General features: G+C 34.5%; 1 protein-coding gene and 1 long non-coding RNA gene across 2 annotated transcripts; both read left to right on the plus strand.

The window, feature by feature from the left end:
• Window positions 1–1,808: 1,808 nt before the first annotated feature.
• On the plus strand, window positions 1,809–6,691 carry LOC128240532 (uncharacterized). The gene is made up of 3 exons (XR_008262180.1): window positions 1,809–1,892; window positions 4,966–5,029; window positions 6,618–6,691. It is a non-coding gene; the product is annotated as an uncharacterized LOC128240532 (long non-coding RNA).
• Window positions 6,692–10,611: 3,920 nt separating this feature from the next.
• LOC128240529 (ficolin-2-like) lies at window positions 10,612–16,181 on the plus strand. The gene is made up of 3 exons (XM_052957189.1): window positions 10,612–10,667; window positions 10,989–11,085; window positions 14,429–16,181. The coding sequence occupies exons 1-3, from the start codon at window positions 10,641–10,643 to the stop codon at window positions 14,629–14,631; spliced, it is 327 nt and encodes a 108-aa protein (XP_052813149.1). The 5' UTR covers window positions 10,612–10,640; the 3' UTR covers window positions 14,632–16,181.
• Window positions 16,182–16,839: the final 658 nt, after the last annotated feature.

A 16,839-nucleotide genomic window follows, 5' to 3' on the forward strand; every position in this document is an offset into this window, starting at 1 on the left:
TGATTAAGCATTTTGTGTCGGACTAGGCCATATATTATTTATTATCAGGAAAAGGTGTCAGTTGATTAAGTTTAGGGCGATTGAATCAAAACATCATTGTAATACCAATCACTGTTTTGAGAACTCCCATAACATTAGTTCTCAATTTCTTCCTTGAAATACCATTGGATAAAACTTCAGGCATAACGTTAAAAGCTCAAAGACACCCTTTTGTCTACGCCGGCATATTTCTTATGTTTAAGTTTCCCACATTAGCTGGAGTAAAACACGCATTAATGATTTAACGTTCGTTCAAGGGATGCAACATTCTTTCAAAAAAGGCAACAACAACAATCTCAAACGGTTTGACAACAGGGCTGCCTTTCGACGAACTTTGAAATATACATTTTGCCCTCAAATATTGTAAAAATGTTAACCTTTCAATGAATAAATTTAGATCAACTATAATTATGATTGCAAGAACACTTTTTACGATGTTTTGATACATGTATATTACATAAATTTCCATTAGAAAAAGTGTTTGTTTGTTTCTGTCAAATTTCAAAAATCGCCTTTTAAATATTTTTCAAATAATAAACTTTCACCCGTGTTTCTTGCAAATATGACATTAAAAAATCATGGCTTTCATGTTTGTTATTGCATCATTTTCGCACATTTGTGGCCTTTCTCAACCTCTAAGGACTATCCACGATTCATCACGACGACATTTCCCTATGTAAGAAGATTTTCTTTCACAACACCTAAACCGCTGGGAAATCTCGCTGTCGGGGAACATATATTTGGAAACGAAATATGTAACCAGATATTTGAGTATATAGCGGCACTTCTAATGTCTCGTTATGGAGCTTGCTTCAAATATTGCGCCACAGTATGTAACCTGGTTTTTGGGTATACATCGGAACTTATAATGTCTCGTTCTTGAACTTGCCTTAAATATTGCGTCACAGCATGTAACTGTTTTTTTTTGGATATACAGCGGCAATTATACCGTTCGGCTGTGGAGTTTGCTTTTACTATGGCGCCACGGCATGAACCCGGGTATTCGCTATCAAAATCAACAGTCAAGTCAGTTTTTTTATCTATGATATGGTTAAAGAAATGCAGACTAGATTAAACAGGTATATTAAATTTTAAAATAAGATAAAGCAAAAACTTTGGCTCTTTATAGACTATGAAACAAAAGGAGTCATATATTTTCTGTTTAAAGCTGCACTGTCACAAACTTCTGACAAAAGAACAGTTTGCCGTTATTAATACTTACTTTCGGGGTTGTATGGCTAAACTCGCTACCATATTGCTTATTAAGAAAACCATTATATTTTTAGCAGAGCAGTTTTCAATTGAGATCTGTTCTAATGTGAGTCTTATATGACATGATTGAAGGTTGATTCTGAGATAAAAGAAATATACTGTCAAAATTTAGTGCATCAAAATAATACGTACTTAAATTTAACAACATAAAACTGTGTCCCAAGAATTAAAAGAAAATAACAAGGCTCAAACAAGATAAGATCGACGAAGACCCTTATTGTGATGATCAAGATTCTGAGCATAAAGTCTTTCAGAATTTACCGTTGAATAAATAATGATTTCCAATGCTGATAAGCTCTTGCTGAATTTCAGCTAGTCCCTGGTTTAACCGTAGAACTGAACAGTGTTACTCAACATCCTAAAATGTGTATTGTAGATAAACATTCTACAATCTGCTGCAGTGTGCAAGAAATGCGGCATTTACAATATAAACAAACGTGGGCTGATGCTCGAAATAGCTGCTTATATAAGAGTGCTGGCACCCTAGCTATCAGAAACGCGGATGTTTGCTTGCTGAGCCGTTTTGAAAAGTGCGGAACTGGATAAACTAAAAGCATATTAATAATTTCCACTAATATAAGGTATGCTAATTTATTTATAAATGTATTTTTATAACATATGCATAAGTATGCATATATTTTGTTAATAACGATGCGTTTATTATATATACATGGCAAATATACGGTGGCAAAGAGGTGACATGTTCGAATTAGATTTATCTCGCTGTCACAATATTCTGTCTCGTTTAGACAACTTTTTTTATCTCGTGGCCACAAAGTATCTATTTCGTAGCCACGAATTCCTTACTCTTCACCACAGCTTTCTTTATTGTTTCCAGGTATATAACTCGTGAACATGAATAAGTTACGTCGTGACAACGACTGGTTGTCCGGTACGCACATTGGTTAGTGCACTCGCTTCTCACCTAGGCGACCCGGGTTCGATTGGTTTATCCAACAACATAATACCATACTCTCGTGCAACATCGAGCCAACGAGAGTGGTTAATATAAGTTGCTATAGCTTGTTTCACAGTCGTTGAAAAACTAAATAAGTTTAAACTACTCGATTTAACAACCTATTTGGGTGTGGCCACGGTTTTCCTGGACTTACAGTCATCCCGAAATCGTCGCTACGACATGCTTAGTCGTGGGAACGAGTATGTCTTGACCACGAGATAAGACATGATACATGTCATCTCTATGTCACTGTAAATAAAACGAAACATTCATTTCGAGACGAAAGGAAACAAGTATAACACAAATGAAAGTGTTTTGCTATTGATTATTAAGGTCGTGAAATACTGTAAACACTTTTCAATGTAGAATGACAATGAATCATAACTTTGCACTAGCAGTTTTCAAATATATGCATTATGTGATGTTGCTTTGGAACTGCAGTTACATACAGTCCGTTTATTTCTTTAGAAGAATACACAATCGTACAGCTATACATATATACTGATCAATAGAACTGAGATGAATATACATATCTTCAATATATTGTTAAATAATGTGTTTATTGTTGTTAATAAACTCATTCAGAAACCAAACATTCACATTTCTTTTCTTTAAGAACATATGTAAAGCAAGCAAATCATAAAATAAAATACTCAAAATATCAATGTTTTTTGCTCTCCTATCACTGATTAAGTATGTTTCATAAATACAGTATCAAAATTTGGCTCAATACAATATTGATGCAATTATATTCTTCTTGGTATATCTTATATCCTACCAAGATGGATTTATGTTGTTGAGATGATTGTTTATACCACTTTTTTAAACATGGAGTTTACGGTGTTCCAAAAAGTAGATAAAGTAGAACACTGTATAAAATTGTTCATAATCTTCTACTTCATAGCAATGTATGCATCAAGGACAGTCTCTCGATTTCCAAGTGAATTAATTCAGATTCGTCTTCACAAGATTATGTAACAGTTTAATTTTGAACTGTTTGACTGTATTGTCAACAATACATTTATAATTAATAAAATATTATGATTTCCATTCTACTTTTTCTTGAAGACGGCGGGTTTTTCAAAAGCTAATAAAAAGCTGGTAAATTTCTTTATTTGTCATTTCGGTTAGATGTTTATTATGAAACTTTATTTCTAGCTTGGTGTTAACTATAGAATTTGATGATTCATTTGATTAAACAATATTTTTTTTCCAGCTAGCTGGTATAGAATGTTTTAACATATAACTTTCAGCGATCCAATTCGTTTTGTTTTTAAAATATTTCAAAATTTATTGTCCTGGTTTTAGACAATAACTTGAAATCTGGCATATCTAGACCACCTTCAAGCTTGTTACCAACAACTGTCTTACGTTTGATTTTATCTCTTTTTCCGTTCCGGAAAAGCTCGAGGATCTTTGAATTGAATTAATTATCTTGAAAATGAAATGTTATCGGAAGTTACACTATTTTGAGCTAAGTAAACAGGCTTGGGAAAAAGTAGGGTTTTATAACCGTTATTTTTCCAAAGTTTGTAAGTTTTCGTTCACTCCAAGTGTTAATTAGCTGCTTACACTTTTCGATTTTTGTCGGTCCAACTAAGGTTTACACATTCATTTTAGTATTTCCAAAGTAGACCCCAAGATATTTAACATGTTTTGTAGTAAATTGTACACCTTGTAACAGAGTGACGGGTTGATTTTTCGATGTACCTATCCAGAAACCTAGCGTTTTCATCTTGTTAAGTTTAAGACCTGAATGTGCTACAAAGGTATCAATAATTCTAAAACAATAAACAGGTTTTTTCTAAATGGTTTTTAAGAAATAAAGTAGTATCGTCTGCAAGTTGGGTAACTTTAATGGTGTCTTCTTTTAGTTTTATACCATCATATGTTTCACATTGTTTCAGTTAAATTGATACAACTTCAACAAAAAAGAAGAGCAGAAAGAGAGCAGCTCTGTCGTAAATAAAATGAGTCTGATATCCATCCATTGTTTGCTATTTTGGACGTTATTTTGCCAAAAAGAGTCTTAACCCATCTAATAAACGAGTCCCCAAAGCCGAATTTATTCAATATGTCGACCATAAAAGACTATTCTAATGTGTCGAAGTCTAAAAATGGAATCGCCACCCTTTTGTTATAAAGATCTGTATAAGATCAGTATAATCAATGAAATCATTTATAAGTTGTATATTGAAACATATATTTCTGTTCTTGATATAACCTTGCTGATCAAAACTTATAATTTTTGGTAGGACTAATTACATACGTTTCGCTAAAATCTTTGCTACTCGCTCCTAGTCGATATTTAAAAGGAATAATGGAACCCAATTATCAAGGTTTTCGGGATCAGCCTTTTTATACAACAGCAAAAAAACTCCTTCTTTTTAAGTAAAAATAATTTGCCGTTTTCATATCTTTCGTTAAAAGAATTAATAATAAGATTTCCAATTAAAGCCCAAAAGGACTGTATGGCCATCAAGTCCAGGATTATTATTCAGTTTCATTGTTTTAAGCGCTGCTGTTGCTTCTTCGTGAATTATTTTGCCCTTCATTTATCAGATAAATTTGGTTCCAAAATGGTAGCTATGTTAACGTCGTTTATATTGATTATATTCCAAATTGTCTTTATATTTTGTGTTGTCAAATCCGTATAGAAATTAACTTCTGCATCTGATATTTGTTTTGTTTTACAGTGTAACAGATAATCTGCTTAGTAACGCTTGTGGAACAAGTGCCCGAATTCAACAGTCAAACCAGGTAAAATATTGCTTATATAGTTTGTGAAACCATGGGCCATATTCAAAAAAGTCAACCCAGGTAACATAGATGTGTGCTTTGTTTGTAATAAATGTGAAACCAGAGGCCGTATTACAGTTAACAAAGGTAAAAGAGAAGTCTGCTAAGTTTGTAATGTTTGTGAAACCAAGGGCCGTGTTACAGCCAACCAAGGTAACAGAGAAGTTTGCTTAGTTGGAATGTTTGTGAAACCAGGGGCCGTATTACAGCCAACCAAGGTAACAGAGAAGTTTGCTTAGTTGGAATGTTTGTGAAACCAGGGGCCGTATTACAGCCAACCAAGGTAACAGAGAAGTTTGCTTAGTTGGAATGTTTGTGAAACCAGGGGCCGTATTACAGCCAACCAAGGTAACAGAGAAGTTTGCTTAGTTGGAATGTTTGTGAAACCAGGGGCCGTATTACAGCCAACCAAAGTAACAGAGAATTCTGTTTAGTTGTAAAACCAGGGGGCGTATTACATTGAACGCAGGTAACAGCTAAATCTGCTTAGTTTGTAATGTTTGTTTAACTAAGGGCCGTATTACAGTCAACCAAGTTAACATAGAAGTCTGCTTAATCTGTAATGTTTATGAATCCATGTGCCTTTTAAGCAACAGCGAACCAAGGTAACAAAAACTTTTCATTATTTTGTATTGTTTGTGTAATTAAGGACCATATTCAACAGTCAACCATGTAATTAATGAGTGTCCTTAGTTCGTAAAGCTTGTGAAACCAGGGGTTATATATAGTATACGTTTTCCAAGCCTTATTCGTAGGGACGCCTAAGTTATTTTATCCAGTCTACTATACACGCTATTGTAAAGTCCATCCAAATCACTCACGGCCCACTTATACATACCATTGTCTTATACGAATATTTGTAAAGTGAAAGGATGTAGCTAGTATTTAAAAGAGTATTTTAAACATTGTCGCGTATTACGTGTCTTTACAAGTTTAAACATTACATTGGCGAGTACCTTTATCACTGACCCCAACACCAATTAAAAACTATTTTATGATGTAGGTGTAGTTTGTCTATGTTGTTTTGTATATTGTGTGCATCTTGTGTATGTGTTTGTCTAGCCATAACCTGATACCTTGAATAGGGCATTCGGAGACTTGTGGTCACTGCGCTTGTCCCTGTGGTGAACATAGTATTGTTGTATACACACATATAGAACAATAATGCAAATATGACAACATATGTATTTATGGTACAAAAACATTCGCATGTCATGCAGTGATCTATATTGTTATTTGTTATATGAAAGGATTTATGCACATATGGATTAAACACTTATTTGTAACGCTCAAACGACTTCAATATGGTCGATCTAACGTAAAAGGAGAGATGCTGGTTTTTTGAAATAAAACATGATTATAAAAGCAACATATTTTATAATCGTACACTTTAGTATAAAGCAGCAAAATTAATTGTGTACATTATAATGCAGCGTTATGTATTTAGACCATGAAATAGTTGTTAAAATGTGGACTCATTCACATTAAACAACTTATACTGTTCTTGTTTAAACAATATGTTTTTTTATATATTATGTAATGTTTACAGAATGATATGGTTACGTGCAAATATCGTTATGATTGCGTTGATGGTAACGACCTGTGTTAGTGAAGACAGATATTCACTGGCAATATTGGAAGGCCAAATGACTCTGATGAAAGCCTTTCAGTCCAACGTTGAGGTGGTAAGTTTATACTTTACAATACTATACTTCTGTTGTGGTCAATATGTAGTTTTTCTGGCTGTTTCCGAGATATTAACCCAAGACACTAGCTTCTCTGAAGATCGAGATAGCAGTAGATAGATAATGTTGAACTATGTTCTTCTATTGGGGTCAATATTTACTTTAGCTTTCCTGTTAGTGACTGTGGACGCTAGCTTATCAGTCGCACTAAATGGTAATACTTGACAATCGTACTAAATGGTAATACTTAACAGTCGTACTAAATGGTAATACTTAACAGTCATACTAAATAGTAATACTTGACAGTCGTACTAAATGGTAATACTTAAGTGTTGCTAATTTATATTCTTCTGCTGAGGTCAATATGTAGTTATACGGACAAGACAAGTGTTACAAACCGAGGACGACAGTTTTATAGACCTACAATGTGTCGTTAGGTATAGAATATCATCATATATTTGTGTTGAGGTCATAACGTAGTTTCAGTGACCTGTCACGTGATATTGTCCGAGGGCGATAGCTTCTGCGAGCTACACTATGGTTAAAAATATATACGTTGAAATATAGAGTTTGTTTTTGTGACATATCATAAATATGTTGTTATATTACACAACTCCTCCCTCTTTTTAACTTCGGCTTTGATTCTATTGTGCGTTACAAAATCAGTTAATGCCGCAATAATCCATGCCCTGGTATGGACACTTTTTTGGCGTTTTTTTATCAGATAAACAATAACTCATGCAGAGGAATGATATACCTGTGCTAAGTATAGCTGATCTATACAAGCACCAGCACAGACGATAAAGTTGACTCACTATGGAATGCATTGTGCAACCTTTAAGTCAAATACATGAAAAATAAAAACTGCCACATACAATTGTTTACAATTTGCAATTCATGACCCCATAAACTCCTATCCGGGATTTTCAAATCTTTGACAGTTTGCAGATATTTTTCTCACTAAGAATTTAAATGAAATTTTCTCTGCCATTTCAATTGAAATGTTGCAAATAGTTTTTTAAAACGTTTTTCGGCAAAATATTTCCGGTTAAATTGACTTTTGTGAGGCTTTTTGAAAATACCATAAACACCTGCCCAAGCGCCATCTAGGCACTTAAAAAGTCAAATGTAAGGATTTAGATGAGCAATCTTACAGTTCCATACCTTCATTTAACAGGGGTATTGTTCTTGTTTCAGAGATTGGACGCAATACAAGGAGATCTTGGTACATTAACTAAGAGAGTTTCCAATCTTGAATCTCTTGTTACCACGCTGGAAAACAAGGTTGAAGAGCTCATAGGCAGAACAACCGAAGTTTATGGCATCATTAATGAGCAGAGTTCTACAATAAAAGACGGTATTATGGTCACCATCAGGGGGCGTAAGTAACTCATAGCTAACGTAAGAATGATAAGTTTATCTGTGTTTAAAGCAATTACATATTCGGACAATGCCTACCTGTAATTATTGTTAACAAATATGTTGATAAGTACATTTTACAGGCTCATCAAAAATGCAATTACTGTGTTTGATAACCAGTGCAACGATCAATGTTTTGTGTCGTATAATTCACTCGAAATAAAAGTTTACATGCCATAGCTTTATTTTATATACCTATCGTAGAGTTTAATAAGATGATGCTAAGTTTCAGCTTCATCTGCAGCTTCTGTTAGAATTAAGTCGTGTTGGTGTTTCTACATTTCTAAAATTGTTCTAGCCATCACAAGACATTTGGCGATTTGTAAACGATTGTTTTAAACGAATGAGGTATGCACAAATGATCATGTCCAGGACCGCTAACAAGAAAAACATTACTGCCAAAAAACATACGACTACGATATGTCATATGACTGAAAACGACACGTCACATAACTGACAACGACACGTTTGATGACTGGCAAGCTGTTAGGAAATGGCGTCGAAACCGTTTTGATGCGGACCTTTTATTGCCTGGCAATTCAAATTATTAACTTTTTAAAAAATAATTTCTAAATACTGACGTTTAATATGGTTTTCACTTTTCTATATCTAGTTCACATATCCTGGAGTGACTGGTCTGCATGGTCCGACTGTTCTCAGTCATGTGACAGAGGCAGAATAAGTAGACACAGGTTATGTAATGTAACTCCGCCTTTAACTGATGGCATTTGTATTGGTGGCGATACAGAAACAGAGGAGTGCGTCATTCGCGAGTTTTGTCCATGTAAGTATGTTGCGATAACTTCATTAAATACATATTCTCTCAATAGTAACTACCAAAATTCGGTATAATTTAAAACACATAAAATGTATAGGTTATTAATTTTATTTGTGAGAGAAGCTACATCAGTGTATACCTATCCATACGAACATCTCCTATTGTTAAATAGGACAAGATCGTTAACGTCTCAGTTAAGCTCCGGCCCGTGTCCTCTGTCACTGGACGAGGTCGTTACCGTTACAGTTAATATACAGGCCGGGTCCTTTGTGTAACTGGACGGAATCGTAATCGTTACAGTTAAGATCAGGCCCGGGCCTCTGTATAACTTGACGAGATCATTACCGTTACAATAAGGACCCAGCCCGGGCCTCTGTGGTATACGACGAGATCGTTAATGTTACAGTTAAAAGCCCGCCCGGGTCCTTTGTGTTAATGGACTATTTCGTTACCGTTACAGTAAAGATCCGGTCCGTGTCCTCTATGTTACTGGACGATATCGTTACCGTCACAGTAAAGATTTCCCCTGGTCCTCTTTGTAACTGGTCGTTACGGTCACTGTTTAGATCCGCCTCGGGTCCTCTTTGTTTCTTGACGACATCGTTACGGTAACAATTAATGTCAGCCCGTGGTCGTCTTTGTAAATAGTCGAGGTCGCTACCGTTACACATATAAATACCTCATTCAATACTTTTCTGAGGAGTTTTGATTGGTAACATTTGCTAAGTTGTAGCTTTGAACTTAATCTTTGACGAAAACCACTACGCCATGACAACATGTTTATAAATACAAACAAATGACTATAATTGTGTAAACAAAGGCGGTAAAATAGACCAGTGGAATTTTAAATTGAATATGTTATATCCTGTTTAACACACAACCCAAAATATGCATACGTAGGCACGCACGTATGCACGAACCTACGAACGCACACACATACACATACACTAAGATACAATGATCACATGTCAACATCAAAATGTATTGATTCATTAGTTGACACTATTTCATAACTTAAGTGTTTCTGTTGATGGCTAATGGGTTTAATGAACGAAATAGAACAACTTTGAGGTGTCCTGCGATAACATTGTATACATCGTCCATACTCCACCATCCATAGAAATAATTGCATGAATACTTCTTTCTAAAATGCAACATTGTGTTTTTTCCTACAGTTGATGGTCAATGGGCTTTGTGGTCGACATGGAGCACCTGTTCTGGGTCCTGTGGTGACGGCGTGGAGACCAGAAACCGATCCTGCTCCGATCCAGCTCCTTCTTATGGTGGAAAGGTGTGCCCGGGACATGACATTGAAACAAACCCATGCAACTTGCAGCAAAGTGTCAAATGTAAGAATCATTGGTTTATTCAAATGTAAGACACGTTTGTTGATTATCTGTATTTCTTTATAGTGTAAGCTTCAATGGTTCCTATACCAATAACTTTAGCAATGTAGACAAAATGTGTTAATGTTAAAATAAATGCCAAACATGTGCCTTGAATATAATACTATTCTAAGACTCGGACTTGGATTCTTATGTGTGGCATTATCACAGTTCACTATTTGATAAAGACATTTTTGGCATCATATACTCCTCAGATGACTGCAGTGATGTGTTAAAACTGGGCCTGTCACGCGGTTCGGGTGTGTACAGAATCACGCCACAAGAAAGTGGATGTTTACTGCGATATGGACACCGATGGTGGTGGGTGGACGGTTAGTATGATGGTGTCTATATAAATATTGCGATAATCTCATAAGATATATGTCCCATACATTTTTTATAAATATTAAAGAATACTGTTGTTTAAGGTATTTAAGACATCAACAGAAAATGCTTATGTTGTTTAATGCACTCGACCATTGCATAATAGACTGATGTTTTTAATATGTTTGAAATATAAAACGATAATGAATGATATTGTTTAAAGAACGTACCTAGCGAAAAATAATACTGTTTCAGGCCGGAAATTATAATATAAAAACCGACTGTAATTAAGGTGATTTTAAATATTGACTTCTTACTTCTATCTGTAGGTGTTTCAAAGACGATTCGATGGGTCTATTGAATTCAACAGGAGTTTTGTGGAGTACGAGCAGGGTTTTGGCTCACTGGATGGTGAATTTTGGATGGGTAAGTTTTTACGTTAAGTTTTAAAGGAACATTCTCCATACACAAGAGCGAATTAAGTGCCGGTCCTCGCTTTAAATTAAATAAACTACACATCTGCATATTAATCAAGGCAACATTTAATGATGTACTTTTTCTTAGTCATCTAGCAAATTGATGGAAGTTGAAAGGTGATTAACTTCCTATATTTAATTTGAGATGAGAGTTGAAGTAACTAAGTACATGTTATCTTGAGTGGAAATGTGCGAATATAACGATATCGTGAGTTCAGTTTTACGTTGCTTGTTTTGTCTGTAAAGTGTGGAGAAAATGTGGCATCTTGTAGAATTAGAGCTTAATGGTTTTGTGCGAATATACCAAGGTTGTGAGTTCATATTCAAACATGTGTATTGATAAATCACTCATAAAATTAGAAAAAAAATAATAATAGTAATTACTTGTAGTGTTTTAACTTGTATTCTTTATAGCACTTATAAACTCAATCCCAGAGCAGTGTTTTATTGTATATGAAGATGAAGATTCCTCAGAGTAAATTTCGTATGTTAAACTGCTAACTTGATATTATTACGCGATCTACTTGCAACTTTGTTAAATAATAAGAATATTGATATTGTGAAACGTTCATTTACATCCGATTGTGTTTTCGAAGGGAAATGGAAGATCTCCGCCGATTGTATTCTGAGAATACTCAATTCAGGACTTCGGTCAACATCGAGTTCAATAATGGAACCTCATTTCATATTCATCTGTATTTCTCTTTTCAGTCGATCAAAATCTAAAGTAAATATGTGATGTAATATAAGACGTCGTTCACAGATAATAAATCAGTTATTCTGCAGGAAAAGAAAAACATTCGCTGGTTGTGTTTTTTTTGGAATGTGTTTACTAAGTTATCCATATTATACACACAGGTTTCATGATTACAATTGCGGCACACTTTGTGAAGCCTTTGTAGATGAACTTGTTTGAAGGTCATCGGCAATAGCTGTGTGATTGAAGCCTTTGTAGATGAACTTGTTTGAAGGGCGTGGGCAATAGCTGTGTGATTGAAGCCTTTGTAGATGAACTTGTTTAAAGGGCATGGGCAATAGCTGTGTGATTGAAGCCTTTGTAGATGAACTTGTTTAAAGGGCATGGGCAATAGCTGTGTGATTGAAGCCTTTGTAGATGAACGTGTTTGAAGGGCATGGGCAATAGCTGTGTGATTGAAGCCTTTGTAGATGAACTGGTTTAAAGGGCATGGGCAATAGCTGTGTGATTGAAGCCTTTGTAGATGAATGTGTTTAAGGGCATGGACAATAGCTGTGTGATTGAAGCCTTTGTAGATGAACTTGTTTGAAGGGCATGGGCAATAGCTGTGTGATTGAAACCTTTGTAGATGAACTTGTTTGAAGGGCATGGGCAATAGCTGTGTGATTGAAGCCTTTGTAGATGAATGTGTTTAAAGGGCATGGGCAATAGCTGTGTGATTGAAGCCTTTGTAGATGAACTGGTTTAAAGGGCATGGGCAATAGCTGTGTGATTGAAGCCTTTGTAGATGAACTTGTTTGAAGGGCATGGGCAATAGCTGTGTGATTAAAGCCTTTGTAGATGAACTGGTTTGAAGGGCATGGGCAATAGCTGTGTGATTAAAGCCTTTGTAGATAAACTGGTTTGAAGGGCATGGGCAATAGCTGTGTGATTAAAGCCTTTGTAGATGAACTTGTTTGAAAGACATTGGCAATAGCTGTGTGATTAATAGACTGACTTATGTTTTATTTAAATATTTTCAGACAAACATAATTTATTTATTCATTAACCTTATAAAACATAAAATAATGGCTGGACAGGGAATGCCTATACCGGGCAAGCAAGTATATTTTTTTCTAACATTATACTCTCAATAGAATATTTAACATATTATTTTTTATATATAAATAATTATGCTTGTAATTTGCAGCGAATTTCTATACCACATAATATTGAATCGCTATAAGTGAATATTGCACGTAAAAAACGATTATGAAAGAGGTCAGTAAAATCGTTAATTGCAAAAAACGTTCAAATAGTACAACACAACATATTTGTATAAGCAATTGAATTCAAAAGATGAATATATCAGATCAATAGTTCATTCAAATCGTCTACAAACACAACATGACGCTAGTTTTATACACGTTATTAACTAATGTACATTTATATTATTGAACTATAAATGTTTAGCACACCAAATCGCTTGAATGGTTGAAATGCCCAAACGAGAGATACAGTTCATTCCGAGCAAAACCGTCTCATTCAGACACACAGCTCATTCCGATCAAAACCGTCTTATTCAGACACACAGTTCATTCCGAGCAAAACCGCCTCATTCAGAGTCATCGCTCATTCTGAGAAAAAGCCGTCATTCCGAGACAAAGCTCATTCCAAGGACAAACGTCTCATTTGGAGACGCAGCTCATTCCGAGCAAAACCGTCTCAGATATTTAGAGACATAGCTCATTCTGCGAAAACCCGTCTTATTAAGAGTCACAGCTCTTCTGATCAAAAATCTCATGCTTCAATATCATAAGTGTGTACATATTTCAATATCATAAGTGTGTACATACCTCATAAACTTAGTTTACATACAATATCATTAGTGTGCACATGCTTCAATATCATTAGTGTGTACATGCTTCAATATCAAAAGTGTGTACATATTTCAATATCATAAGTGTGTACATACCACATAAACTTAGTTTACATACCTCAAAATCATTAGTGTGTACATATTTCAATATCATTAGTGTGTACATGCTTCAATATCATAAGTGTGTACATATTTCAATATCATAAGTGTGTACATACCACATAAACTTAGTTTACATACCTCAAAATCATTAGTGTGTACATATTTCAATATCATTAGTGTGTACATGCTTCAATATCATAAGTGTGTACATACCTCACAAGCTTAGTTTACATACCTCAATATCATTATAGTGTACATTCTTCAATATCATAAGTGTGTACATACCTTATAAACTTAGTTTTTTGCATACATCTATATCATTAGTGTGTACATGCTTCAATATCATAAGTGTGTACATATTTCAAAATCATATGCGTGTACATACCTCATAAACTTAGTTTTTTGCATACATCAATATCATTAGTGTGTACATGCTTCAATATCATAAGTATGTACATATCTCAATATCACTAGCGCGTACATACTTCATACACTCAATATCATTAAAGTGTACGTACCTCAATATCATTAAAGTGTACGTACCTCAATATCATTAGCGTGTATATACCTAAATATCATTAGTGTGTACACAACCTAATAGCATTGGCTTAACTTAAATGAATATTTTGTTCACAGGTCTGGGTCTTCTTTACTCCATAACAAGCCGAGCTAAGATGACCTTACGTATGGACATGAATTCATCAAAAGGAACAACTGGATTCGACGAGTACTCGGGTTTTTATATTTCTCCACCAGACCAATACAACTTCAACGTTGATAGGAGGATCAACTCAGCAGGAAGTACGTTAATTATTGAAGTTGATAGGAGGATGTGGTAGACAGCTAGATCAAATACGTCTGGATAGATCATTGTAATGATATGCCCATTATTTGATTTCATTAATACATCTGTTATCTCACTTCCATTATAATGTAGTTTTAATACAGTTGGATATTATAGCGCAAATTTGTAAACATTTAAATATCTACTTGTTTAGTTGTTTATATTATCACCATATTGTTAATCAACACTCAAACCTCTTTCTATTATTGATATGATACTGATATACATTGTCCGGTTCCTATCTCATCTCTAACACCGGTGATTATGGTGATATCAACCACCAGCCATTTTCAACATACGAAAGGGACGTGGACTGTGCCCGAACCTGGGGAGGAGGCTGGTGGTACAATAGATGCACGTACAGTAGCCTGAATGCACGGAACAATCGCAGGTTTTATTACTTTTCCTTCCAAGGGGGCAGAAGGTTGAAGACGTCAGCAATTATGCTACGATTGAGTAGTTAAGATTTAATCGTAGTATTTGATGCATTTCATTTTGGTTTGCGAATTCATTCAAAGAGTGTTTCTGAATTATGAACTTGATGCTATGTTTTAAACACAATCATCTAGTTTAAGCATTTAAGATAAACATACCTGCCTTTTCCTAACGCTATGAAATGTGCAAATTGATTTCTAACTCAAACATGTTCGTGTTTTGTGAAGATAGTGATTCAAACAATTTACAAGTCATTTAGAAACTCTCTCATAGACTGCAAAAGGCAACACGCGGGTAAATTATTTGAATTAGTGTGGCCAATACATCCAGGTGAAGAAATTTTGCATCGTTTTTTTATTATATTGGTAATCTTGTTTTAGTAATCATTTATCACAATTCATCGGCAGAATGTTTTTAGGATATAGACAATCTCGCTTTATTCAATACGAAATAGTAAATAATTTTATTAAATATCGTATTGTATGACCAGGAAGTGAGATTCTAGTTACAGCATTAATACTTATTTGCAAATTTACAGCGCCAAAACACAGCCATTTTTAACGATATAATTTTTTTACGTTTCGTCACTCGCTTTGGATATTTATTACACTATTTAATATCAAAAATATAATATGAGTCTTTTTAAGGAATGAATTGCCGGATTAATGTCATTATCGGGGTATAAACGCAGTTCGGCTGATTAAAGTATGTGAAGACCGAACATGACATATGTTCACCAATTCATCACTTATATTAACACCAATAGTTCATTATTTCTGTCAAGAACTGTAAAGAAATACTTCTTATTTAAAAAAGTGATTATTGCTCACCTATTATGTTAATTGACCGACTCGACCGCAACCGAAAACAGTTTATCATATAACGTAACAATAGCTTTCAAAATATCTTTTTAACGTCAAAATTGAAACGCTAATGACAACAATGCATAAAACATTTAATAACAATAACAAGATAAACAATTTCTTACATGTTGATTTAAGTTCTTTTGTGGCCTGGTGGCCCATTAATAACAATAACTAGATAAACACTTCCTGACATGTTGATTTAAGTTGTTTTGTGGCCTGGTGGCCTATTAATAACAATAACAAGATAAACACTTTCTTACATGTTGATTTAATTGTTTTGTGGTCTGGTGGCCCATTAATAACAATAACAAGATAAAAACTTCCTGACATGTTGATTTAGGTTGTTTTGTGGCCAGGTGGCCCATTGATAACAATTACAAGATAAACACTTTCTTACATGTTGATTTAAGTTGTTTTGTGGCCTGGTGGCCCATTAATAACAATTACAAGATAAACACTTCCTGACATGTTGATTTAAGTTGTTTTGTGGCCTGGTGGCCCATTAATAACAATAACAAGATAAACACTTCCTGACATGTTGATTTAAGTTGTTTTGTGGCCTGGTGGCCCATTAATAACAATAACAAGATAAATACTTTCTTACATGTTGATTTAGGTTGTTTTGTGGCCTGGTGGCCTATTAATAACAATGACAAGATAAACACTTCCTGACAAGTTGATTTAAGTTGTTTTGTGGCATGGTGGCCCATTAATAACAATAACAAGATAAACATTTTTTAATATACATGTATATTGATATTCGATGATTCGCAATCCGAACATATTACAACATGTTACGTACATCGAAAAATATTTGCAATTGCCGAAAGGCAGTTAATTTAAACAATAGAATTAATGGTGTAGATAGTTAATGATGGTGACGTCACTTATAATATCAATAT

This window comes from Mya arenaria, chromosome 7 (assembly GCF_026914265.1).
Source record: "Mya arenaria isolate MELC-2E11 chromosome 7, ASM2691426v1".
NCBI lineage: Eukaryota > Metazoa > Mollusca > Bivalvia > Myida > Myidae > Mya > Mya arenaria.